We start from the raw sequence: 25205 nt of genomic DNA, 5'->3' as shown, positions 1-25205 counted from the left end.
AAAAGATCAAGTGCTTATTTGTTTATACATGAAAATTTCCTAGAAGTCATGCCTTGTACTTTGTATGGTCTTATTGTAATGTTAAATAGAATAGCATTCTCAACTAAAGAAAGAAAATAAACTCCTGTGGTTTACAAATAAATCTCAAACATTTATTAATAATATTTAATTTTTTGTGTCAGTGTATTTTTTGTTGGGTTTTTTTTGTGTGCTCAGTGTTTAGACAGCACCTGAAAATAATTACTCAGTTTCACCTTTGCATCTAGCATATTTAGGTTTTAAATTTACTTGCGTGGAGCTAAGATAGCTTTGTTAACATGACTGTCCAGCAGTGTTCAAGTTCAGATTTTAAAAGTCAACAAATAATAGAAGTATTTGAAAAAGTTTAATTATATATACTTTTTTTTTCTGAACCTGAATTTTGAGCCAAGAGGGTTGAAAGTTTATTATCAGTCTCAATGCAAAATGTTAAAATGCAGGACAAAAATAATCATAATTAGTATATTTGTTTATGTTACTCAGTCTTTGTCTAGGATACATAAAGACTAGGAGTTGTGTAAACATACTTTTCCAACTAGGAGTGTATTTCAGCAAAATGAGGACAAGAAAGTAGTTTTAATTCAAATTTTTCTTTTATTATGTATTTAATTGGAGTTTTTGAAGCACTGACATTGACAATATTACACTCTTGGATGTGGCTGTTCTCATCACCTGGTCTGTTACAGTGGTGGTGCGACTTTCAGCTTTGCTCTGATGAACAATACGGTACATAGGAGTTTTATCCTGATGTATAAATTAACATTTCAAATATTACTTAACATTTCTTTGATGGTAGTCACAAGCTGTCCTTTTTGTATACTGTCCTCCATCTGTTTCTTTGTTTTTGCCTCTTTTCCCCTTCTGTCTTACTCTTTGAGTCATCATCCATAATGTCACATTGTGTTTTGCTGTCACATACTGCTGCTTTGCTTGCTTGTTTCTTTGTGTCATGCCTTGCATATATGGTGAAGAAAACTTCTGAAATAAGGCTTTTCATGGTCCTGCAGCTTGCGTGTTAGAGCCTGAGGTTGGTTGTCTTTACCAGTATCTTCTGTTGGGGGAAGGAGCAGACAGGAAAGGGACTGCAAGTCATACAGTAAACATTGCATGAAACACACAGTGTATTCCCTGTTCTGCGCTTTGGAGGTCAGGCTCCTGAAGAAAGAAGACTACATCATAGAAAGTGTTGAGAATTTGATTCAGTACATGTCTTTTTGCTCCTTTTGAGTTAGGGTTGAAGGTTTCAAGACAAGCTGATGCTTCATTCCTGCTAAAATGTCTGCCTACCGTAATAGGTAGACTTGATACCTGACGTCTGCCTGTCTGGCAGGTGAAGAAAGAGGATAGCATGATCCTCACAGAAGAGAGGCAAGGAAGACTGGGAGTAGGAATGAGCTAGGTGTGATCTTTGGAAGTTACTGTCAGACGATCTCTACTGTGGGTAGCTCTGGCTGTAGGTAGGCAGGAGGAGGTGGTGGAACAGCTGCTGTAGCTGTCAGCAGTCACATGACCGTATAGATGTCAAATGTACATCACTTATCTTAATGCTGTTGACATTCACAACCAGCCACAGAGCAACAGCTACTGAATTTAGCTCTTTTTCATTGTGCTGTTTATTAAGAGGCAAGGCAGGGAGGATTTCAGAGATGACTGTGCAGTTAGCTGTCCTTAAGAAGTAATTTTGTTAGAATGCCCGTTGTACATGAAGAAGATTTTTTTCATGGTTCTTTTCGTCTCTTTCCCACAGCAGGTTTATTTTCTATTGCGTATTTACTGTTACTTTTTAATTTCTGAAGAGACAATGTATTCCAGTTGGGTTGAGTAACTCTGAAGGAGTTATATTTTTCTTGCATTTAATTTAAAAATATTCTTTATTCATAGTTATGATTCTATTCCTTTATGTTTCTGATCTATGTGTGTCTTGTGAACAACAGTATTATTTGACCCATAATAATTTTTTAAAGGTGGGATGTACTTACCTGAATATTTTATTCTTTGTCTTAAGACAGTTCCTCTATTGTACTTTATTTATACTTTAGCAAGTTGGTGTTTTTCCTTACAAATACTCAAAGCAAGTATGTGACATTTTTAAAAAAAACCAAAACTTTTAAGTTATTAGTCAAAGTGAATTGATTTAAAGAGACTTCATTCCTGATCAATGCAAAGCTGGTGATACACTAAGTGAGGATACGCTATCCTCCTATATCTCCCTCCCTCTCCAAATACTTAAAATTACTTGTTTTTGATAAACCCTCTGGCCACTTATTTTCCTTTATCTACTAATCCCTTGCATTTAGTGTGTTTGTATTTTTTTTGGTATGATTCTCTTCTCCACTCACGTAGCAATTTGTCTTCCATTTTCTGTATGTTATTTTGCTTTTTCTTTCAGTCTGCTCTGAAGTGTAAGGACTAATTCACCAACACTGCTTCTAAGCAGAAATGCTCTCTGCATGGTGCTGCCTGCAGAATGAAACTGTCCAAGCGTATTGAAGAGATGTCACTCTGATCACTTCTAAATAGGAACATTTTACTAACTTCTTTAATGCATTGGGTATCAGCTGTTGAAAAAGAAGTAATTGTTAAAAAAAGTCTTGAAACTTTAAGCCATTTGTTGGCTATTTCTTAATTTAGTACATTGCCTCATGTTACCAAGCAGACCTGGAGCCTTTCCTATTGCTTGAGTGGAGATACATCATCTTATGTATGGATTTTGGTATGATTTGTTTATACTGTGTTTAACACATGGAAAAAAACCTGTCCTTAGAGGGCAATAGCTGTAGTTAGTGGTGTCTTTGGCCATAAATACTGTCTTTAGAGGAAAAGATGGTTAACCTTCTTGTGGGATTTTTTTTCTTTATGCTTGCTCCAGTAAATGATCTGAAATACAAACCCAGTTTTAAATTCCCCTTTTGCATCTATGTTTTTCTTTTTTCATTCTCTCTTGGTGGTCTGCGTTAAAGTATATTCCATCCTGAAGAAACTAGGAGAATCATGACCTTGCTTCCTCTGTATTGTCAAAAAAGAAAAATGCAGAACAGTTTTGCCCTCAGTTTTTGTATCTGCATATAGACATTGAAAATATTCCAGCATGGTTGTTTTAGATGTGGTTAAATATTTTGTAAACATTTGTTTGCCAACTTCAAATTTATTTTTATGTATTCAGTTACAATACATTTTCAGCTTGAGTGTGTATTATTCGGGCATAGGGAGAAAAAGGAAGTAGTTACATGTGTCCTAGAGGCAAAAAAAGAAAATGGTTTCCTTAAATCTATTGTCTGTTTTAGACTGGTGCCAGGATACTTTCAACTCTTATTGTCTGCAATGGGAGCTGAATACTCTGCATCAAAAAGGAATTATTTTGTGTATTTCCTTGGAAACTACACAGAACCATCCAGTGAGAGATTCTTGCAAATAAATAAATCTTTGTTTATATTTTGTAATCTATGTGTACTGATTTAAGATTGTGGTTTAAAAGCTAATGCACAGGTTTTCTATTGTAATGGTATTGTTCTTTAGAGGCCTCATGAATACTTTAGCATTCTTTTCTTTTTCTGTATTGGAGAGATCACTGTCCTGAAAGTTTCAGTTTGTAGCCTTAATTTGGGTGAAGAGTTCAAAATTTTAAAAGAAAAAATTCCTTCCATTTATGTTACATAAGTCTGTTTTGACATCCTTTCTGGGCACGTTTTGAGGAAAAGGATAAGTAAATATAAGAGCTTAATGCTTTTTTGCAAGTTAGACAAAAGCATGGGGCTTTGGAACAGTATGTGATTGCTTTGAACATGCCACAACTTGCTGTACGCACCTGGGCCAATGACTTGCATACACTCCAAGCAAGGAAAACACTCGATAAACATTTGGTATTACCTGGTAGGATTGGGACCCTATTATGTTTCAGCTCCCCCATTTGTAAATGGATGGTGTTTGCCTAGATTACTGGGATGCTGAGAACACAAACCTGGACAGGGATCAGTATAGTTTGCTGCTGTTTGCCTGTCCCTTTTCTTTTTACATAGCTTTCCTCCATCACTGTGCTTTTGAGAGGGTTGAATTGCATGTATTTGTAAGCGCGGAAAATGATTAACGCTTACTTTTCTCCGGTGTTTTACGTATTACATATTATGAACAATCCCCAAAGTGAAGTCTGTATTAAATATCATGAACACATTTGAATCGTGTTTGAATGAAAATGCAATAGTATCTTTATTTGTGCCTTACAGGAAGAAAAGGCTTCTCTCCTGCATCGTACTCAGGAAGAAAGGAGAAAACGAGAGGTAAAGTAGACTGTAAGCATTTGCATGCGCACTGGATTTTTCTTTGATGTATTAACATTTACAGTCCAAAGTACTTCTGCTGCAGTTGTACTTAGTTAAGGAATGTTTTGTTTCAGTTTGCAAGTTCTGTATAGTCTTCCAGTATACTAGAATTGATAAACTGTTTGACTGCTTTTAAGGTGCTTCCCAGAAGTGATTTTCATCTCAAAAGAAGGTAATTAAGCATGTGCTAGGTGCAAAGGGAATTTTTCCTTTTATTTTGGTACTCATTGATTCTAGTCTTTGTTGAGAAGAGATAGGTATTTGGCTAGCAAATTGCATTTTTTGGCTTGTCGATAATCTGTTACTATGGTTTGGTCTCAGCAAACTGTCTTCTCTTCCTGGTTCTGCTATGGTTTCTTGGATGACCTGCAGTAATTAACTTCCCCAATGTGTGCCTCAGTTCTGTGAAGGTAAAATCAGAAGAGTGATACTTGAATGCATCCTAAAGTGCTTTGAAATCACCTGATAATTGAGGACCAATGAGAAGCTGATGTGTGAGGCTTTAGGAAGCCTTATACTGGTTTGTGATGGAAGTTTACTGCCATGGATAATTCAGTCTGGAATAACGCAAAGGAGAAATAGGCAATGAAAGGAAAACACGCCAGTTTTGAAACTTGAATGTATGTGTCATCACGAAAACAAAATTTGGTAGTATGGATTTAAAGTGAATATGTTCATGTTGTCATTCCCTCCCAGATATGAGTTGAAAAAAAATTTTGGTCTTAAAAATGATGTAAAAAGTATAACTGTGTTAGAAAGCATAGCTATTTGGCCATTAAAGATGTGTTTGACCCTTGCTAGATTAACTAGAAGTTCTGCAGTGGCTCCTCTGTTTCTGAGGACAGATACTGCTTTTTTTTCCTTTCCAATCTGGATGTATAATTACAGACCAACTTTACTAGGAAGTTACTAGGATTTCACCAGTTAGTTCACAATGCTCTGTTACGAATCAAATTTATGATCAGTGAGTCCTTACCAACATATGCAAAAAGACTTTTTTGCGCTTGTCCTGGTTTCAGCTGGGATAGGGTTAATTTTCTTCCTAGTAGCTGGTACAGTGCTATGTTTTGAGTTCAGTATGAGCAGAATGTTGATAACACTGATGTTTTCAGTTGTTGCTCAGTAGTGTTTAGACTATAGTCAAGGATTTTTCAGCTTCTCATGCCCAGCGAGCAAGAAGGCTGGAGGGGCACAAGAAGTTGGGATGGGACATAGCCAGGGCAGCTGACCCAAACTGGCCAACGGGGTATTCCGTAACATGGGACATCACATCTAGTATGGGAACTGGGCGGAGTGGGGGCGGGGGGATCGCCGCTCGGGGACTAGCTGGGCATCGATCGATTGGCAGGTGGTGAGCGGTTGCACTGTGCGTCATTTGTATATTCCAGTCCTTTTATTACTACTGTTGTAATTTTATTAGTGTTACCATTATCATTATTAGTTTCTTCTTTTCTGTTCTATTAAACTGTTCTTATCTCAACCCATGAGTTTTACTTCTTTTCCTGATTTTCTCCCCCATCCCACTGGGTGGGGGGGAGGAGTGAGTGAGCGGCTGCATGTTGCTGAGTTGCTGGCTGGAGTTAAACCACGACAGCACTTCATAAACTTTTTGCCATATATCAAAATAACCCATTCAGTTGCTTAATTCTGTCTGCTGCAAAGCTGATGCAAAGTCATATACTCATATCTGTATATGTACACACATACACACAACAATTTTCTGTGACATATATCAGATTCTCACAAAATGAATGACTCCTCTGAGAATAAAATCAGTTATGGCTTTTAAAAAAATGCCTGTAGCAGAATCTTAGCAGTGACCTCAGACTTAAAACCTTGGCAATTAAGGGTCGCTAATTGACAGTTATGTATTCTAGGATAAAACCTGTACCTAGAGAAAAGGAGAAGATACCTACTTTTTAGTCAAGCATTACATTATGATTATGAAGAGGCAGTGCCTCTCTGTGATTGAAACTCTCTCTGGCTTGCCCCCATACTTTGCACTTTTACTGTTAGATACTTTGGAGAGAAAAATATCCTTTGGCCTATCAAAATTTTGATCTTGGTCCGCGCTCTAGAGGTAATCAGAGTCTTTCAAGTATATGCTTATTCAGAGAAATTGCTTTAGGAACTGGGGTTTCCAAGAAAAATAAAATAGACATTGGATAGCAATTTCATCTGGTGTTTCTCTGGTCAGTTCAGGTTAAGTTCTGAAGTTGGATGTGTCTTTATGGGACAATAAATTAGAAATCAAGGTTTTGTGAGTTGAACGTTTATGTGAACTTTCCCAAATGTATTTTAATGAAATTTATAAAAACATTTTGGTATTTTGTTTTGCTTGGTGGCCCTCAGAATTATGGGCTCGTTATAGTTCAAGGATTGATTAGGTTAAAGTTTCTCTTCTCAAAGCAGGCTTCTCTCATTTTTACTCTTGGTCTTCGTACTTTCCTTTCCTCAACGACTGCTTTGTAGCTGTAGGTTCATAAGCAACTATTTTATTTACTTCCCTCTTTCATCCCGTAAGAAACTATATGGACATTATTAGAAACCTAATTACAGTAGCCACTTCCCTTGGATGTTCATTGTGATGGGATATGCTGGGAGTGTGTGTTGTCAGGGGACTCAGAGTGCTCTTTCCATAGTACCTTAAGCAAGCTGGCTTTCAGTTCCTCAGAAAGTGAGCCATTGCAGAGGATGGTTTTAACTACTCTTTCTAGCTACTGAGGAAGACACCATAAAATGACTCGCTTTACATGTCTGTTTTGAAGGAGAGAGCAAGAATTCTTATTAATTTCCATATTGTGCTCCTGGGCTTAAAGCATTAAGGCTCATTTTCCTTTTACTGCAGTATTGTGTCCAAATAATGGATTTTTTTTTTGGTTTGTGGTTTTTTTTCCCACGTTTAAACTGCACCAGCCTCATAATACTGATATATTATTTGAATGGAAGCAAATAAGTGGGTCTTCAGTGTTAGCTGATCTGTGCAGAAAGAGGAAGGGTGTCATTGAGTTTGATGAATTCTTCAACATTTTAGTATTAAGACTTTGTCTAATAAAATGCGAATGTGTTTATTTTGATTTCTGTAGTATTACATACTTATTGAGTATTAAAAATTCTTTTGCAATATCTTAGTGGTAAATTTACACTTAAAAACATAAAAAGCTTGCTCCCTGATTTATGTGTATTGAATGCAAACCTTCAAACACTTTATTTTACTGATGATTAGTGCTTAATTCTAATTTAAAAAAATTCCTTTTGTATACAAATATATTTCATAAAACGGTAGAAATTAGAGTCAGTTCCACAATGTTGATTTCAGTTTTCTTTCTTTGTTTTACAGGAAGAAAGGCGGAGGCTGAAAAATGCAATAATAATCCAGTCATTTGTAAGAGGGTACAGAGACAGAAAACATCAAGTATGTACTTATTTATTTATTTAGAAAGATGTAAAACAGTTTTGCTGCAAATGAGACTTTCTAGTAATAAATAATTCCATTGAAAAAAATCTTCATCTTCTTGAGTACTGTGTGTGCCCACAAAGTGGAAGTTCTTTTTTCCTCTTGACATTTTCATTTGAACCTCAATATTTTAGTAGATGGACATTTATTCTGCAAAGCATGTCTGTGCCAGTGGACTTCAGTGGGATTACACAATGTTTTTTTGAGCTGACAAAGCAAATGAAAACAGTTAGGTATTAGCAGCTTTCACACACCAGTGGAACTTTTTTTTTTTGTTATGGCTAAGGTGGTAGTTTGAGTCAAAAAGATGTTCTTTCTAAGCTGCTGTTGGGTGGATTATTTTAAGAATGAGTTGTATCTGTTTACTTAATAAACATTAGCGATTTTAAACTAGGTGAAAATGTTTGATGTGATATTCTTTACTTGAAAAGCAACAAATTTGTTGCAATGTGTATTTCCTGAATTACAGAAAGCAGTTATGGCTCTAACTATGATATTGTGTGTATGTTTTGATCTCTTAACAAATATGTGTTATATCCATTTTACTACTTTGCAACCACCTCGGATGGGGAGCTGAAATGAAGTTTTTGAAATTTTGCATCTCTATTTTACATCATAACCATTATTGATATATTGATGCATGTCTTATTTTTAAGTACTCTATCCAAAGAAGTGAATTTGATCACTGTGCTGATTTGGCCCAGTCTGGAGGAACCTTTTCCACTACTAATGGAGCCAATTTGACTCTTTTAGTTCGTCAGTTGCTCTTTTTCTATAGACAGAATGAGGATTCTAAGCGTTTGGTGAGTACTGTTACCTACTTTGATCCATAGTACTTTTATTTCATGCACTTTTAAAGTACTCTTTCACTTAAAAGATTTTGAAGGGATGCAAAAAAGGCTTTGACCACTTCAGTAAATTAATTTAAGAATTCTGGCTTTTGCTGGCTTGCACTCTGCTGTTTTTCATTTAGGCAGAATAACTTAAAATTAGATTTTATATGTGCACACACACACACAAAATTTATGAAATGAAGCCTTGAAAAATCCTGTGTGTATTATTCACAGTAGTTTATTAAAAATAATATGCTTCTATTAGAATTTAATTTTTAAACAATATTTTCCACTTAGCTCTCTGGTCATTCTTAAGGTATTTGGGTTGTTTGTTTGTTTTTTTTTTTTTTTCATCACTGGTCAATAATGCTGGCATATCAATTGCAAAGTCACTGCAAACATCCCAAATGTGCAAGTAAATATGATTCATAGTGGGTATTAATGATAGACATTAAAGAATTATACCTATTTAAAACAAAAAAATTATCAGATAAATTTGTTGCAAGAGTAAAGTTATTTGTAAGTGTAATTCAGTCTTAACTTTGAAAGTTTAGTACAAGCAGTTGTTTAGTTTATCTTGTGTAAAAATTTCTTTTTTATCAGCTGAACATGATTGTCTTACTTTGTGTTTTGTAAGTCCTCCAAAGGCAACCAAACCAGGATTGAAATACTACTGTCTGTGTTGCAATAAATAATATAACTTGTTGTTACAAACAGTAAACTTGTGCATATCTTTTCCCAGGTATGGATGTGTCAGAATTTAATTAAACAGAGTTCTCAGTTTGTTAAGCAATTGGATGGTCCAGACAGACTTACTTGCTTATTCCAAATAAAAAGACTGTTGGGGCTGTGTTGCAGGTAAATTCTTTTTCCGATGTGCTACTGTCTAAAGTGGGTTGCGAAATTATGCTGGGCACTGGTTTGTTTCTTTTTGCAACAGGTGAAGTATTAAATGTGAATTTATTTTATGGAGAGAACTGTTTATGTTAAATACATGTTTAGGCCATGGTATAGGATACTTGTTCCTATGTAAGAACAGTGGAATGTTCTTAAGCTCTGTTGACTTTCAAGTTCAACATGGGCGTAAGGGATGCCCTGCCTAGAGATAGGCATAAGTATGTTCTTAACTGTTCGCATATAGCGGTATCATTAGCAATATTTGTGGAAACCAGAAGAACTGATAGTGATTAGACGATATTATCTGAGTTAGACTAATGTTCCAAGGATATACTTTGGATGTGTTTTGTTTTAAAACTAATATTATTTAAGATGCCTTTCCTCGCACTTTATTTTGAATTTAAGACATGTTAAGCAGTTACATTACTGGCTTCAGCAGTACATTTATTATCTATAGTGGGAGGATCCTTGGAGGATCACAGGAAGGTAAATCTATCAAGGTGACTTGAATAGCTGGCAGCTAAAGCCTAGTGTTAGAAAACAATATATTTGTTCTTATCAATAAGAGGAACCAGTTATACTCTCCAGAACTTTAAAATAGTTTTTTTTTCCTTTTAATTTTGAGGCTTTTTTAGAAAATTGTTTCATTCAAGTCACTGAACCTTGTGTTCTTACAATTATGTATACTGTATGTATGATAAACAGTGACACCAGATACTAAAGACTTGAGTGGTGGGCTTCAGAGTCCATGTACAGCGGAACACAGCTGTGGTGTCACTGGATTGAATTGTACCTTTTCACTACAGTTGAAATTGTGGTTTTGTAAATGCAGCTCTGTTAGTATTCCCACTCTCCCTTCCTGACTGGGTGATGTGGGAAAACAAAAGGAGTGGAAGAGCTGTCCCTGCCTATACATATAGATAGGGACAATGGAGGAAGAAGCTCTTCTTAACTTTACCTTGCCAGCATGATGATGGGTGTCTTTCTTGCTTTCTGAGCTACTTTGATTTTCTGCAGAAGCCCAGAAAGTGAGCAGTGGGACAGGTAGCCAAAAAAGTATTTCCCTGGGATAAGTTCAGATTCATGAGAAGTTGTAGCTTTTGATGCTATGGAAAAAAAGGTGACTGTGTAATATTGTAGCAAAAAATGTTAGTTTGATTGCAGCTACATCTGCAAAAAAGGTCTTGTTGTCAGAGTATCTTTTTTTCTGTTTAGTGAAATGTCTTAGCTATGGTGTCAAAACAATTTTTGCTGATAGGTCCCATTTTTCTGAATGGCTGGGAAGGAAAGCACATTGTTAGGGCAACTATGCCTATATACATCTCATACTAACAAATTCTTTTAATTCTAAACCGGCTCTTAATCTTCACCATTTCTGTGGTTACTGGTAGTTGTTTCGTAAGCAACTTGCTAAAAGGATGGGAATGGTTGTATTTTTAATATTTCAGTCTGTAATCAAAGACATATTGTTTTAGTTACACATATGACATTCCCCAGCACTTGTTCCCAGCCCATATTGCTCTGGGGCTTTCATGGCTTCATTTTTAATCTGAGTAGTAATACATGTTGGAAAAACATGTATTATTCTTTGCTTCTCTTCCAGTTTGTGCAATAGACTTCCAAACTTTGAAGTCATTGAAAGAAAGAATTTAGTAGGATTTAAAGAGAGCGCGCCATATTTGTAGAAATCCTAAAATCAGGAATTATTATTATAAAGGTGCCAACAAAAAGATGTAGCTAACCTACTGAGAGCACTTGGAAACCAAGTAGAAATAAGTTATTTTGAGCTGAACGTGAAAGGTTTTTTGTAGTTTTATTTTTAAACCATTGTACATATGCCTGTGGTGAAATAAGAGAAATATCTTGTTAAATAATTTTGATTTAATTTCATTTATAGGCTATTGCAAAATTGCAATGATGACAGTCTGAATGTTGCACTTCCTATGAGAATGCTTGAGGTATTTTCATCTGAGAATACGTATTTGCCTGTTTTACAAGATGTCAGCTATGTGACATCATTAATTGAACAAATTTTGCACTACATGATTCAAAAAGGTGAGTAGCTAGGATCTAGAAGTTCTGGGAAATACTCAAAAATTGAACAGAATGTGTAATACCTGAAGACCATGTTGTTTAATCACATTTTTGCCTTTACCACAGACATGATGAATTAAGTGCTGCATACACTAACCTATACATTAGATGGGTATTTTGCTTGTAATGAGATCACTGCTTGAGAAATTACTGTTTAATTTCTTTGGAAATTCTGTTTATAAATTGAATATTCTACCAAGTTACTTATACAGACTTTTACCACAGATTTTGAGAGTAGGTGGATATTTCCTAACAAAAGTTTTATTCCAGTAGTTGTGTGTACACACACACACCACACACACACACTGTGGCAGATACAAGCTTTAGTTGTGTAAAAGTTGGCTATTGTGTTGCAGTACTGTTCTCTGTAACTGTTAACTTTAATTATTATCGTAAATTGGCATTACCTTTTCATCCTGCTAACACTAGAGACACCTTAGCAAAGAGATGGTGACCTAGCTTTTATTTCCCTTGTACTGTCATCAGCAAAACTGTTTGCTAAACTGCCATCCGTTACACCTGTGCAAACATACCGAAAGTTAATGAATTGTGTAGTTATCACCAAAATTGTGTTTTGTCTCGAAGAAACTTTATTACTCTGGGAACGTGCGAAAAAATTAATTTGGCTTTCTGATACCATAGCTTGAGTTTGCAAGACTTGTGAGTGGGGAGAAAAGACAAAAACATTATGAAATAATCATCTTCGATCCAGCTTCATTGGTATAAAAAGCAAAAAGAGCACCTTCCAATTTGTTAGTTAATTGTTGTGATAATTCTATGTAAGTTTCAAATTACATTCAGTGGACTGGGCTATCTTATCCTGTTACTAAGGATTTGGTTTTAACTGCTACATGTCAAAGTCACTATGACAGAAAAAATTACTGTTACTGTAGCACATATATTTTACTTGCCTAGGTGTAGCTGAAACTATAGAAGTATTTGTGTTTGTCTCATTGCTTACTATATAATAAATATATATTCCAAAATACTTACATTTGTTCTTTTAGTGTAATATTCAGTCCTCACAACTGAATATGAAAGCTTATCAAGATGTTAGATCATATATTTTAGTAAAAGAATTCAGCTTTCTAGTCACTTAAAATAGGAAAAAAAAAATTGGTCATGTGCAACTACAAATTTTCTGTCTCCTAATCATTTATGATGGTTAATATGTAAAAAAATCTGTAATCAGCTTTTATTAGTATATGTTTTTGCATATAATCTGTCTTCCATGTGCATCTCGTCAGCATTGCTAAGTTATTTCTTTATGGTGACTTCCGCTTGTTGCATTGAATGTGAACTTGGGTAGTCCCTGACAAAGGGTCTTGGACTGGACCTCTCAATCATGCAACGCTATTTTGGCATTTACAGTGTTTCCTGTAGTTGTGGAACTTGCATCTTAGTTTAGGAGTTCATTGAGAAGGAGGAAGATGGTTTAAGAAGAGTGAAATCACGTGATTCCATTTGTACTTTAGTGAGACAAAAATAGATTACCCTCTAGACATGTCTTTATGGCTTGAGTGGTAATGCATTTTATTACTGAGAGATCCCTGTTTTGGAAACAGTAATTGTATTCTTCAGCCTGCTAAGGCAAGGTGTTTATAGAATTGAGACATCCTGCCAACAGGACTTTTACGTGTGTGATGCAGTCATGTTTTGGAGTAGAGGGGAAGATTCACCATTTCTGAAAGGGTGGAAGGACTGCTGTCAAAAACATGACTAGAGTCACTCAGAGGAGAAAAGAGAACATCTTTTTCATAGGTCATCATTTAAAAAAAGAGAAAATTATTCACTTCATCAGCAGGAGTGATCAATCTTTGAAAATCAAGCTGACTCTGAATGCAATTATCTACCTATGATTTTATAAAGCGATATTTCCAAAGAGATTGCTAGTGTATCCTCTTAGTCCAAGTCACATTCATATAACTATTGTAAAACGTCTTTGTAAGTAAAGCTTCATGGAATGAATTGTAAAGTATTTTTCAAGTTACTGTTAAGTATATAAGTTGTTTTGTATGGAAAAGAAGAAAAATAATACTGTATTTAAAAAGTGATATTTCTTATTTGCAGGCTACTACAAGTCGCTTTATTTGTTAATTAACAATAAGCTTCCCTCGAGTATTGAGTATTCTGATGTTTCTCGAGTCCCTATTGCAAAAATACTTCTGGAGAATGTTCTGAAGCCATTGCACTTTACATATAGCTCCTGTCCAGAAGGTGCAAGGTAAATAAAGATAATATTATATATTTATGTACTGATTTGTTATTGTCAGAGGTGTGCAGTTTGTTGTTGAATGTCTAGCTATTCTTTCAGTGCAGTTTGTTGATTTATTTGCAATAGTAGTGATTTTTTGGTAATGCTATACATCAGTGAAACAATGGAGTTTCAGGTGTGTTTAATAAAAAGGCAATAAAATGCTGAAGGCTACAGTAAACAGCACAGAGAATAGCAGGTATCACAATACATAGGAGTATAGGTGTGGGAAAAAATTAGATAAGGGCAGAGATGCAGCTAAGGGCAAATGAAAAGAATTTTAGAGTTAAAAAGAACTTTGTGACAGGAGCTGAGGTTTGTGGAGAGAAATAAGTCGTAGCTTACAAGCAGAAAGAGTCAGGGATGGAACAAAACTCAAACTGGTTATATCATGTGATAGTGTTCTGTGTTAAAGTAGTACTTTGGGAAAAAAGACTAATTGTGCTTTTTTAATTTACTTTTTAGTTCAAGATTATAAACAATGAATTTAACTTCAGAATAGTTTTCTGTGAGGTTATGAAAAGTTTAAAGGATAAAATATGTAAGATCATCAGGAAAATAATATATAAGTTCATTTTTGAGAAATCTGAGAAATTTGGTTTATTAGCACAGGATTAATGGAGCACAGCTTTGTGGTCTTTTTGATGGACATGTTCAAGCTTGTAAATTGATCTGTTATTCCATGGATATAATTGTGGGAAATTTTGCCTATATTTTCTATAAAGACAATTTTTCTTCATTTCAGGCAGCAGATTTTTGCAGCCTTCACAGAGGAGTTTCTGGCAGCACCTTTTACAGATCAGATATTCCATTTCATCATTCCAGCGCTTGCTGATGTGCAGACCATTTTCCCTTATGAACTCTTTCTGAATGCACTATTAGTAGCAGAAAGTGGATGTTCAAGAAGTGATCAAGCCCCATGGCTTTTTTACTTTGTGTTAACAGTTGGAGAGACATATTTGGGTGAGAAAGTTAAATAGCCAATTCATTGCTTTTTCATATTTGAGTTAATATGCTATGTATTTCCACAATGTGGTTCATTGCCAAGCAAAAAGGACAGTTTGTGCATAAAAGTATTGGAGAGAGCTGTTTTATTAGCTGTTCTTACACTCTTCAGTAAAAAATACACTTAATTTGGGAAGATTCGGCATAATGTGTTTTGGTCAGGTATTTCTGGTAAAATATATTTTATAGTACAGTGTGATCTGGCTAACGATCTTTTATTTCAATGTATGTGCTATAGGGTCCCTTTCAGAGGAAGGACTTCTTGTGTATTTGAGGGTACTCCAAACTTTTCTCTCTCAGCTGCCTGTGTCTACTGCTGGTACAAATTGTCAAGATGCAAACAGTGATTCTGAAGATGAGGATGAAGAGATCAGTAAAATGACAACTACACCAGTAAGCACTACAGAATTTCTTTGAATGGATTTGTATTATAGCAGCAGCAAATACAGGCAAAAATACGATCACCGTAGTCCAGTATTTTTCTAGCTACGTGTAGAAGGGAGCATGTTTACTTCTTAAAAATAGATGGCTGCTCACTATAAGCAAATGGAACCGGTTGCTTACATTAAAAACAAAACCCTTACTATAATAAGAAATCTTAAAGTACAGGTAGTGTGTCTGCTGAAGGACAGAGCTTTTATTTAACAAAAAAAGTTTAAACTTCTTTAGATTTTTGTATTTTACAGAGACTGTGTCACTCTGTATTCTTTAAGTCTGTGATGATGCTAAGGTATCATGAAAGATAAGAATCTGATCTTCCAAATTAGTATTTTATTTTCTTTTTTTTTTTTTTCTTGTGGAAATATTAAAAGTTCAACTACAGTCTTTACCCTGTAGAATTAGCTCTGTATTTAAATATATCCAGCACCTTGAAAGCCCTCAAAGGGGGCACACCTGTTTTCTATAATAATGTATAGAGACTGTATTATAAATAGAACTTTTCACTGTAGTTTAAACTTCCACCAGTAAAATGAATCTGCGCTAACTTTAACCTCCTAACACTTGGATCAAGGCTCTGCACAGCCAAAGTTGGAGAGACATAAATTCAACAGTTTCTCACTGGCCTTTGTATAATCTCTCAGAAGACACTACCATTCAAAGGACTTACACAGTGTGCCATCTTTCTTTGTGGAATGTGTGAAATTTCAACATATTTAGGGTTCATTAAAAAAAAAAAAGCCTCATAGATTATTTTGCCTCCCCACACTGAGCTGGGAATTCTGAATTTTTGTCTCGGGTGTTCTAAGGCTTCCTGGCATTTTCTTGGTTAAGTGTTGAAAGCAAAAGTGTACGAGCTTTTCTAAGAGTTACTGTTCCTATAATGCCTACTTATATTTAAAGTAAGGTGATGTACATTTCTGAAAGATGCAGCATTTTTAAGACATCGATATTGAGAGTAACCTCTTATAAAGAGCCATACTGCTGGGGAATACATGCAGCCTTTTACTTCTGCATTTTTAGATGCAGTGTGTTGCTGTTAACCCAAAATCTTTACCAAGATAGTGTGAATAAAATACTTAATTTGCCAGATAGACACACACTGTATGTGATGTAAATATTGGCAGATTCCACTTGTGGCTTAGAGATATCGGTGATGTTTAAGAGGTAATTAGGTAAAAACAAAGCATAAATTCCCGTTCACAGTTAACTTAGAGTAATTTGTAAATTAGAGAAGATCTGCTCTGTGTAGGCTTTAATACATAATACTATTTATTGCATTATGTTTTTCATGTGTTTTGCCTGTAAGTTTTTGTATTCCATATTTTTATGCATGCCTGTCTTACAAAAAAAACCCCAAAACAGTGGGGGGCTTGTTGGGGATCACCTCTTTCTTAAAAGTTCTTAATGGGATAACTTGGACCCTTCAATGAGCCAGACTGCTTTGCTCTGTTGGGGGCAAAATAGAGAGAATCAATAAGGAACAGAAAAGGTTGAACTCCACCTAGTTCTATACCAAGAGAAAGCATTCCCCTTCCTATGCTTCTGGTACCCCCCAAACATGTGTTAGCCCCCCTGAAGTTTTTTGTTGTATTTTAACCAATGGATTATGAATGTGAAAATACTGTTTGTAAAGGAACTTAGAGTAGGCATCAATTTCTGGATTTCACGTTCAGTGCTGACTGATGTCAGTGGGGAAGAGATGACTATTTGCATATTTTATGCAAGTAAATGATCTGGCCTTATTGTATCCAAGTTTTGCAGAACATGCTTACATGAAAGGGAGTCTTTCCCACTGGCCTTAGTGAAAAGATCAATACCACAACCCAACAGTTGCCCACCTAAGGATTTAAGTTGGCTCTTGGGTCTGATATTTTTAAGAATGCTACTGGGGTACACAGATATGATTACGTTTTAATTACTGTACAAGAAAAATTTATGCTCTAGTAAAATTCTGAAGTATTATTTTCTTTAAAAAGGGGATACTTGATCATTAAAAAGACTTAAAGCAAATTTTTCTTTGGTATGTTTGTAGGGTGATGGGAGAATATCAGTTCAGTACATAACTGAGGAGTGTCTAAAGAAATTAGATACAAAGCAGCAGACAAATACTCTACTGAATATGGTTTGGAGAGATTCAGCTAGTGAAGAGGTCTTTACCCTGATGGCATCAATCTGCCACACGCTAATGGTACAACACCGAATGATGGTGCCAAAAGTCAGGCAAGTATAAATAATAGTGATGTTGAGCTGTGATACATCTAAAATTGGTTTTAGTAGAGAGATGTGTTTTAAATACCCTGTGGGTTTTTTTTCTGTTTTCTTTTATGATCAGCTGAAATCAGTAAGAATTTCAGAAGTTAAATAATAATTCCAGGCAAACCAAAGAGTGGTTTCTTTCTGTTTCTTCTTTTTCTTCTTATTCATCGTGTTCTCTCTGGAGTAATCACTGAGTCCAGAAGTGTAAGCTCTTGGTTTGTTTAGTGAGTTGCAAATAAGTTAGCATTCTGTCACCACATTGAGGACTATGGAACAGGTAGCGTTTGTGAAAATCACACACAAATAGGGATTGCAAGGATTCTTGAAAGGAGTTTTATCTGTCCCCTTGCTCAGAAGCATTGTTAAGTGTCATTGTAGTAGAGGTTTGCCTAGCTTGCTTTTAAAACTTTCAGTGAAATGGATTCCATGGTCTCTCTAGCTAGCTGAGCACTGAAACCAACTTGTTCTCTACCCTCTTTAATATACAGCAAAATCTCTCTTGCTACAAGTTAAAGTGATTCCTAACTATTGAGAATCACTGTTGTTTGGGAAGGGCTTTGGCACCTGAGAAGGAGATAAAAGACTTGTTCATTTGTACAGGATTCTTTTACAGAGACTGCAAACAACGTCAGTAACAATGGAAGAAGATTTTTGACCTTTTTATTATCAGACTAAGACCCATAAGTATTAACACTGTTTTGTGCAAGTAGTTTTGAATAAGTATGTAGTTGCTGGTAGTAAAGTAAGTATTTAGGGAATGTTGTAAACATAATCAATTCAAACTGCATTGTAAACAGTGATACGGAAAACTAATTAGGTGCTATCTTAGCCCAGTGGTGTTTATAGCTGTTAGAGGAAGTAAGATGTCAGTGAAACTGTGATTGCTCGATTAGGGTAATTAGTTCTTTGTAGACTAATTGCGTTAGAGCAGGATGTGAGACCTGAAGATCATAGCAGCAGTTGAATTAGTATGCCTGCTTTATTGTTGCAAGTACTACATTGCCTTGGATAGTAATTACTGAGTTTAAATGCATCACTGCTTTGACTTCAGGTTTGCTGGTGAACTGTGTGGAAAAGGGTGTTTAATGAATAAAGAAGTCAGAACTTTAATTGTATGAGTATGGCATCTATTTCCTCTGAGAAGCCATACTGGGTCTTTGCAATTATTTGTGATAACAAGCTAGTTACACATTGGATAAATTCAGGAGTTATGAAAGCTCTACTCAACATCTTATAATGGAAAGCAATTTACAAATTTTAACTTTTGAATAGCTCCAAAATAGTTGAATGTACCAATTTTAGCAGTAAGTAGTAAAGATGCTAAGATTTGTGTCAGTAATACCAATGGCATTACTTTCATGGTCAAAATGAAATTAATTCATACAGGTATTTGGTAAATTAATGTAGACATTTAATTATGAGTTCTGACTTCCAAGTCAGTCATAAATGTTGGGTTTGCCAGGCGTCATCATATCAGGAGGTGTCAATTTTTTATCCTATTCTTAGTGCATTTTACACCTGGCCTAAGTTACCAAGCAGCTATTCTAAACATTATTTTTGAGGGTTTTTTCAAAGGACATTTGATGCTTGTTTTAAAGGTAGTAAACATTGTGCCATTTCAGAAGACAATTAAAAGATTTTTTTTGTCATTAATTTCCACTTTTTTTAATTGCCTGTGATTTTTTTATTGCCCAAATGATTTTGTCAAATTTAATGATGGTCTTTTGAAAGATGCTTCACTTGTTTTGAAACTAACTTTTGAATTATTTAATATTCAAAGTGTATCTATTTAATTAAACCATGTAGAAATAGTTAAGCAGAAATAATTTATTTAAAAATATTTTTAATATATTCTAAGAGCTCAAAAATGCTCTTTTATTTTCTGTTTGGAAACAGACTGGGTCAAATGGTTTGAAAGATTGAAAAGGTTGTTACAAAGACTCTGGTTATTTAAGAGTATTTACAACTGTAATAGAAAATTATAATTAAATATAAAGGCTGCAGATCTGCAAAGTGGGATGCTAAATAGAGAGAGTAGTAACTGAAAACTTTTGAATAGAGAAAATGAGGCTCAAGTTAACACAAGCTTTGGAAGGGAGGAAACAACAAGTATCTCTGTATTGTTTTAATACTTCTGAGGCTTTTTTCCTTCTTGAAAAAAGATAAGAAACTCATAGTATAGACATATCACTCCATTAAAGCTGAATGCTTTTTCTTCTTGTGGCTTCTTAGTACATCTTTGATTTGCCTGATGATGATACTGTGTGGCGTTAGGAACCTTGGTGTTGCTGCATTATCTCAGTGGTTTCTTTGGTTTTGCAGCAGAGACCAAGAGAGAACAGAACAAGATACCCAAAAGTGCAGTGTAGTTTTGAACTGTGGGAGCAAGCCTCTAAAGTTCCTTTCTGATTCTCTACAGAGAGTGGTGGGATCCAGAGGTGGATTACTGGAAAAGCACATTGCTTTGGGTTAGTCGTTAGGAATTTGGATAAATTCTGAACAAGTTCTGGAAAGATGCAGTCAAGCCCAGTTAAAGAAAAAGGCCGCAAGCCTGGAAAAACCTAGCTGTAGCTAGCGTTCAGTAAGCCAGATGAGAGGCGTAGGATAAAATCCTGATTGTAATGAAGTCATTGGGAATTGTAGTTGTTCTCAAAGGGCCAGGGCTTTCATCTTTTCACTGTGAAGTTGATACATATTATTGAATACAGTTATTAAAAAAAAATAAAAAAAAAAGAAAACTTGAGTCTTGGAGCATAGTTCTCATTATAAAGACATTTGTAAGACTTTGCTTATCAAAACTACACTTTAACTAACTAGTAAATTCTGTCTCTGCACAATATTTAGGGGCGTAATTTAATACCATAGACTTCAGGTCATCACTGTGGCTTAATATTAAATAGTGATGGAAACCGTGCTTGTACTGGGACTTCAGTTGCTATCAGCTGTCTGCTCAGTGCCCCAGAGTGATTCCTAACCTTGGTTTAAGAGTTTCATAGTGCCCGTACATTACTACTGTTTAATTAACATAACACTGCTAATCTTAGCCTCTGGTTGAAAATTGTTTGGAAAACTGACGTTCTGGTGTAATATGAGCAGCCTGTCTTTATACGTGTGTGCTGAAGATACTAAGGCTTTGCATGAGGCTATTTTAGTAGTTCTTTAGGGAATGTTCTTAAACTGTTGTTTTTTTCTTAAAACCAGAATCATTATATATGAAGTTTTAACTTTTTTTTTTTTAAGCTTCGCTTTCCATTCTTGGCCCAATACAAAGAGAGGCAGAAGCATAAAGCAGCCTAAAGTGCAGCATAGTTCATTTAACGATGGCTTTGCACGCTGTCTCATACCTGTGACACCTTGCAGTTCTGAAGTGTCAAAATCCACTGCCCTGGCAGCAGTGACCTTTCACAGACTGTATGAGCTCCTCTCATTCTAGTGTATTCTCTTCATTAACTTAAATGGTCTCAGTGGGAAACTGGGCCCAATTTATGACCTAGACTGAAAATCTTGCCTTTAACTAATTAACTTGTAGTGGTGCCTCAGCTAAATTAAGCTTAATGGGTCATTTAATCTGTCCCATTGCGCAGGAGGAATTTGACACTTTTTTTTAAACCAGGGGTGCCCAAAATACTGTTTTGACAAGTACACATAAATCATGTGGCCTTTGTGGACAATTAGATACCTACAGAGAGAAACAAGGTTCTAAATAAATGATTGTTATGTACTTACTTTTGGGAGCAGATAATATAATTTGGTATGATTAAAATAGGTACTTAACAGTAATCACTGGAGTGAATTTAACTCTATCATAGCCTGTGGCTGAGACAGTGTGCATTTTTCCACTTCAAAGGAGCTTACCCTTTCTGGTAGTAGAAAAATGGTTCTTCCAAATTACAGTGGTAAATCTAAATATTGAACTTTACAGAAAATCTATTAATGAATCCATTATATAAACCCATGTATAATGATCTCATAATAAAGAAGTTGGTGGTATGCAGTGAGATTTTCAAGAAAATGCAGATGGAAGGGGTAAAACCCCAATGTTTAAACTTTAGTTGCTTGGTTTGTTTTTAGAATAGTACAAATATTGGAAATGAAACCCCTGAGTTAGATTATAAAAATTTACATGAAAAGAAATAATGTCTAATCTTTTTGTTTTCTACTGTTTGTGTGTGTGTTTTTTTCTTTAAAGGAAAAGGTACTCCAAGACTGTATGGACACTCAGGCTTTACATTAACTGATCTCTAAACTTTGTGGGTTGATAATGCTTTGTCTTCAGGGTATATAAGCTATCCATGTAATGTTCTGTGGTTTATCAGGAATTATTATCTTGTGCTGCATCATTTTAATGTAGTTCTATCTGGAAATGCTGGTTTTTAGCAGATGCATGTCTTTTCTCTGCCAAAGAAAAAGACCAAATGAGGTAGATTTTGACCAATTTTAATTCTCAGTGTTTTTATTTTTTGTTTTTAATTTTTTATTTGAAAAGTTTTTAGGCTTTTTTTATGTTGTTGGGGTTTTTAGGGTTTGGTTTTTTTTTTTTTTTTAGTGGGAAGCCAAAAATTTTGAAACTCTTTAGTACACCTGATTTCGTGAACTTTTGCAGAGATGTGACTTTTCAAGGCTATCCTTGCATTGTGGATTTTTTAGGTTACAATTTTTAACTTCTACTTTGAAAGCCAATTTCTATACTTGGGGTGGGGGGGTGGTAGGCTGTTTCTGCTGTCATTCCTTTTGCATTGGATTATATTTCAGGTGAATCTAATGGTGTGAAATTTTTGTAACACAAGTCCTAATTCACCCTTCTGTGTTTAGTTTGCAGTTTCATGTTTATTTTCTGGTGACAGTACAGAAATGTTAGAAATTATGGACTCATCTGCTTCATATTTCATAGGTATTTCATATTGACAAAACAGGCTGTATGATAACATCTTCTGCCAAATTTGCATTTTTGTATTTAACCAGATTTTCAGGGAAGGGAAATGTGAATACATTGAGCATTTCTGGAATTGGGCCATGAAATAACAGCAGTTGGTACAATTGACTGCCTGAATCACGGATATGGAATAAAAGGTTATTAGACAAAGGTTATTATTATAAGCTCTTAAGGTTTGTCCTTTTTTTCCCTTCATTATTGCTGAATATTGCTAGAATGAAAAAATGGATTACATTATGATAGGTTCAGTGTCCATAATGTTTGTTCATTTCTGCTAAAACTATTACATAATTTCCAGGGATGATTGTAAAATTAACAAATTTTTACTTGGAAGCCCTATGAGACCTAACGGCACTGTGCCAAATTACTTTTCATTTCAAATATGAGGCTGAAAACTGAAGGTCACTGAGGAAATTTCTCATTTCAGAAACCAAGACATCTGAGCTATCATTCAGATATTTAAACATTAAAACACGAATCCTTATTCTAAATTAGCTAGATATAATAAGCCCTTCTTTACATGATATTGCATAATTCCACCCAAATGTCAAAATAATGTGATTTTAGAAGGAAGTGAAATTCCCATATATCAAATTCAGGTTGAATTTTTTTCAAAAATTACACATATTTAAAGTAGAACTTAATTTTACAGTAAAACTTATATTAAACTGGCATTAGCTGCAGTTGCTTCAAATTTGACTCAGACTTAGTAATCATCACCACAGTGCAACTTCTCTGGAATATGTGAAGCTCCCAACTCTTTTTAAAGGTACTGATCTATGTATTTAAAATTCAAAGTTTTTGAAACAAGAGGGGTGATATTTCAGCAAAGAAGCACCGCAAACCAGAGGTTGCTTGTATTTCATTTTCCCTTCTTCTGCATGCCCCCATTCTATTTCTGACACTCCCTGTACCTGTGAAATTCTGTCCTTTCTGATTAGTGAAGAGTTCTGCCCTTCCTCGTGCTGCTTCATCCTCGCACAGTTCCTTTCTGTGCAACTGGCTTTTGGTGAATGCATGTGTGAATTGAGAGCCCAAAGAAGGGACTAGCTGTGTGGATGCATGAGAGAGGCTGTACTTCTGCAAAGGCACCAAAAAGAGCCCTCAGGTCTTCAGCAGCCAGAAAGCGAGGACCCAGAGGCATATGGCACTATGCAGTATTTGTTTGTGAGTGGGCGTGTAGATTTTCTTGTGTTTTCTTTTGTTTTAATGTCTTTAAATGAATTGCCACTTAAACTATTCTCATATGTTTTTAAGTGTTTACCGATATTTTACTTTTTCCTTAATGAAATGTGTGCTTCCTTTCCTTTTGCCATCTGGCAAATTTTAATTTATCCATGTGGTCCATAGTAAATATTGTTTTTTCAAGCAGCAGCTAGTCTAACCTCCCTGCTCCCATTTCGCAGCCTCCTACCTCTTGTACGCATGGTCACAGGGAATTTTTGATATTAATGAGGTTATTGACCTCTGAGAGGAGATGTGGACCTGAGCATCTGTTTAACCTTATTTATTCTCATAGTAATTAGGAGACCTAGGAAAGTAGCATTTAGGATAACTAACTGAACATAGTTCTTCAATATCTGAAAAATGACAGTTCATTCAGTCAAATCCTGTTTGGTTTCCTAGAAGACGGTAATTGTTTCAAATTATATTTGTCACATATGTTGTTTCCTGCAGGGTTAAAAATAGGCTGGGGGAGACTTCTTAATTCCAAGAAGCTTTTTATTTCTTGTTTCTATAAAAAGTTCATCATGCTGTAATCATGTCTGAAATAATATGGTTAAAGTCAGTCCTGTATACAACTGACTTGTGAACATATATATTTAATTTTACAGGTATATAAACCATTCTCTGTCTGCAGATAAATTAGTGTATGTGTATGGGTACCTGTCCTGATAGACATTGTTCCATTGATGTTGTATATTTATATCTGTCATGCAGAATATACCAGTAAAATTGTTGCATAAATTTAAATCAATAGTTGCTTCTAGCATAAATTAACTTTAAGGTATTTTAATCTACTTTTTGCAAAAATTGCTATGTTTGTTAATGTCAGAAGAACCACAGAAGTGACCTCTTAACTAGTTGATGTGATTTTCTATATTAGAATTTTAAAAAATCCCAGATAAATAACTCAGAGTTTATGCTATTAATGTGTGTTTAATTCTGTGCAATACTGCAAACTTGGATTTATATTGTGTAGTTTGTTGCTGAGTTAATGAACTGTGTATTTTAGGTATAAGGATTTATAGGCTTGTTTTTCAGCTTGTGGGGCTTTCACCAGATTTGATTAGAATAAGAACCTCCATCTTGAAAGAATAAATCTAATTGTTAATGTTTGAGAAATGCTTGACAGAAAAGTTCTTATAGAAGCATTGTGTTCTGTGAATACAGTATTTTGGAAGACAATTTATTTGAACTTCCTCTTGCAGGCTTCTTTATAGTTTAGCCTTTAATGCCAGATTCCTGAGACATCTTTGGTATTTGATATCTTCAATGACTACACGAATGATTACAGGGTATGTATTATACCATTTCTGAAACTCAGTCTTTGTTAAAGTAGAGCATATCTAGTGAAAAGAGAATGAGACAATTAGTGGTATAACAGTGCTCGTGGAAGATGATTAAAAACAAAACTGTAATGGTTACTTAGCTCCTATGATTTCATAAAACTCAGCAA

The 25205-nt window shown here is 35.1% G+C and overlaps 1 protein-coding gene across 2 annotated transcripts in view; it reads left to right on the top strand.

The window, feature by feature from the left end:
- The window catches only part of UBE3C (ubiquitin protein ligase E3C), an 80121-nt gene that overhangs the window by 6265 nt on the left and 48651 nt on the right, over positions 1 to 25205 (top strand). For both annotated transcript variants that reach the window (XM_010585836.1, XM_010585842.1), the window contains exons 2-11: positions 4260 to 4313; positions 7696 to 7770; positions 8469 to 8615; positions 9388 to 9503; positions 11440 to 11597; positions 13707 to 13860; positions 14636 to 14853; positions 15134 to 15288; positions 17369 to 17556; positions 24958 to 25044. In XM_010585836.1, the coding sequence (XP_010584138.1) occupies positions 4260 to 4313; positions 7696 to 7770; positions 8469 to 8615; positions 9388 to 9503; positions 11440 to 11597; positions 13707 to 13860; positions 14636 to 14853; positions 15134 to 15288; positions 17369 to 17556; positions 24958 to 25044 (1352 nt within the window). The remainder of the gene's footprint in view (positions 1 to 4259; positions 4314 to 7695; positions 7771 to 8468; positions 8616 to 9387; positions 9504 to 11439; positions 11598 to 13706; positions 13861 to 14635; positions 14854 to 15133; positions 15289 to 17368; positions 17557 to 24957; positions 25045 to 25205) is intronic.

Source organism: Haliaeetus leucocephalus, unplaced genomic scaffold (genome assembly GCF_000737465.1).
Source record: "Haliaeetus leucocephalus isolate CR32 unplaced genomic scaffold, Haliaeetus_leucocephalus-4.0 Scaffold0, whole genome shotgun sequence".
In the NCBI taxonomy this organism is placed as follows: domain Eukaryota; kingdom Metazoa; phylum Chordata; class Aves; order Accipitriformes; family Accipitridae; genus Haliaeetus; species Haliaeetus leucocephalus.
Note: the sequence above shows the minus strand (reverse complement) of the source record. Positions and strands in the feature narration are given on the sequence as shown.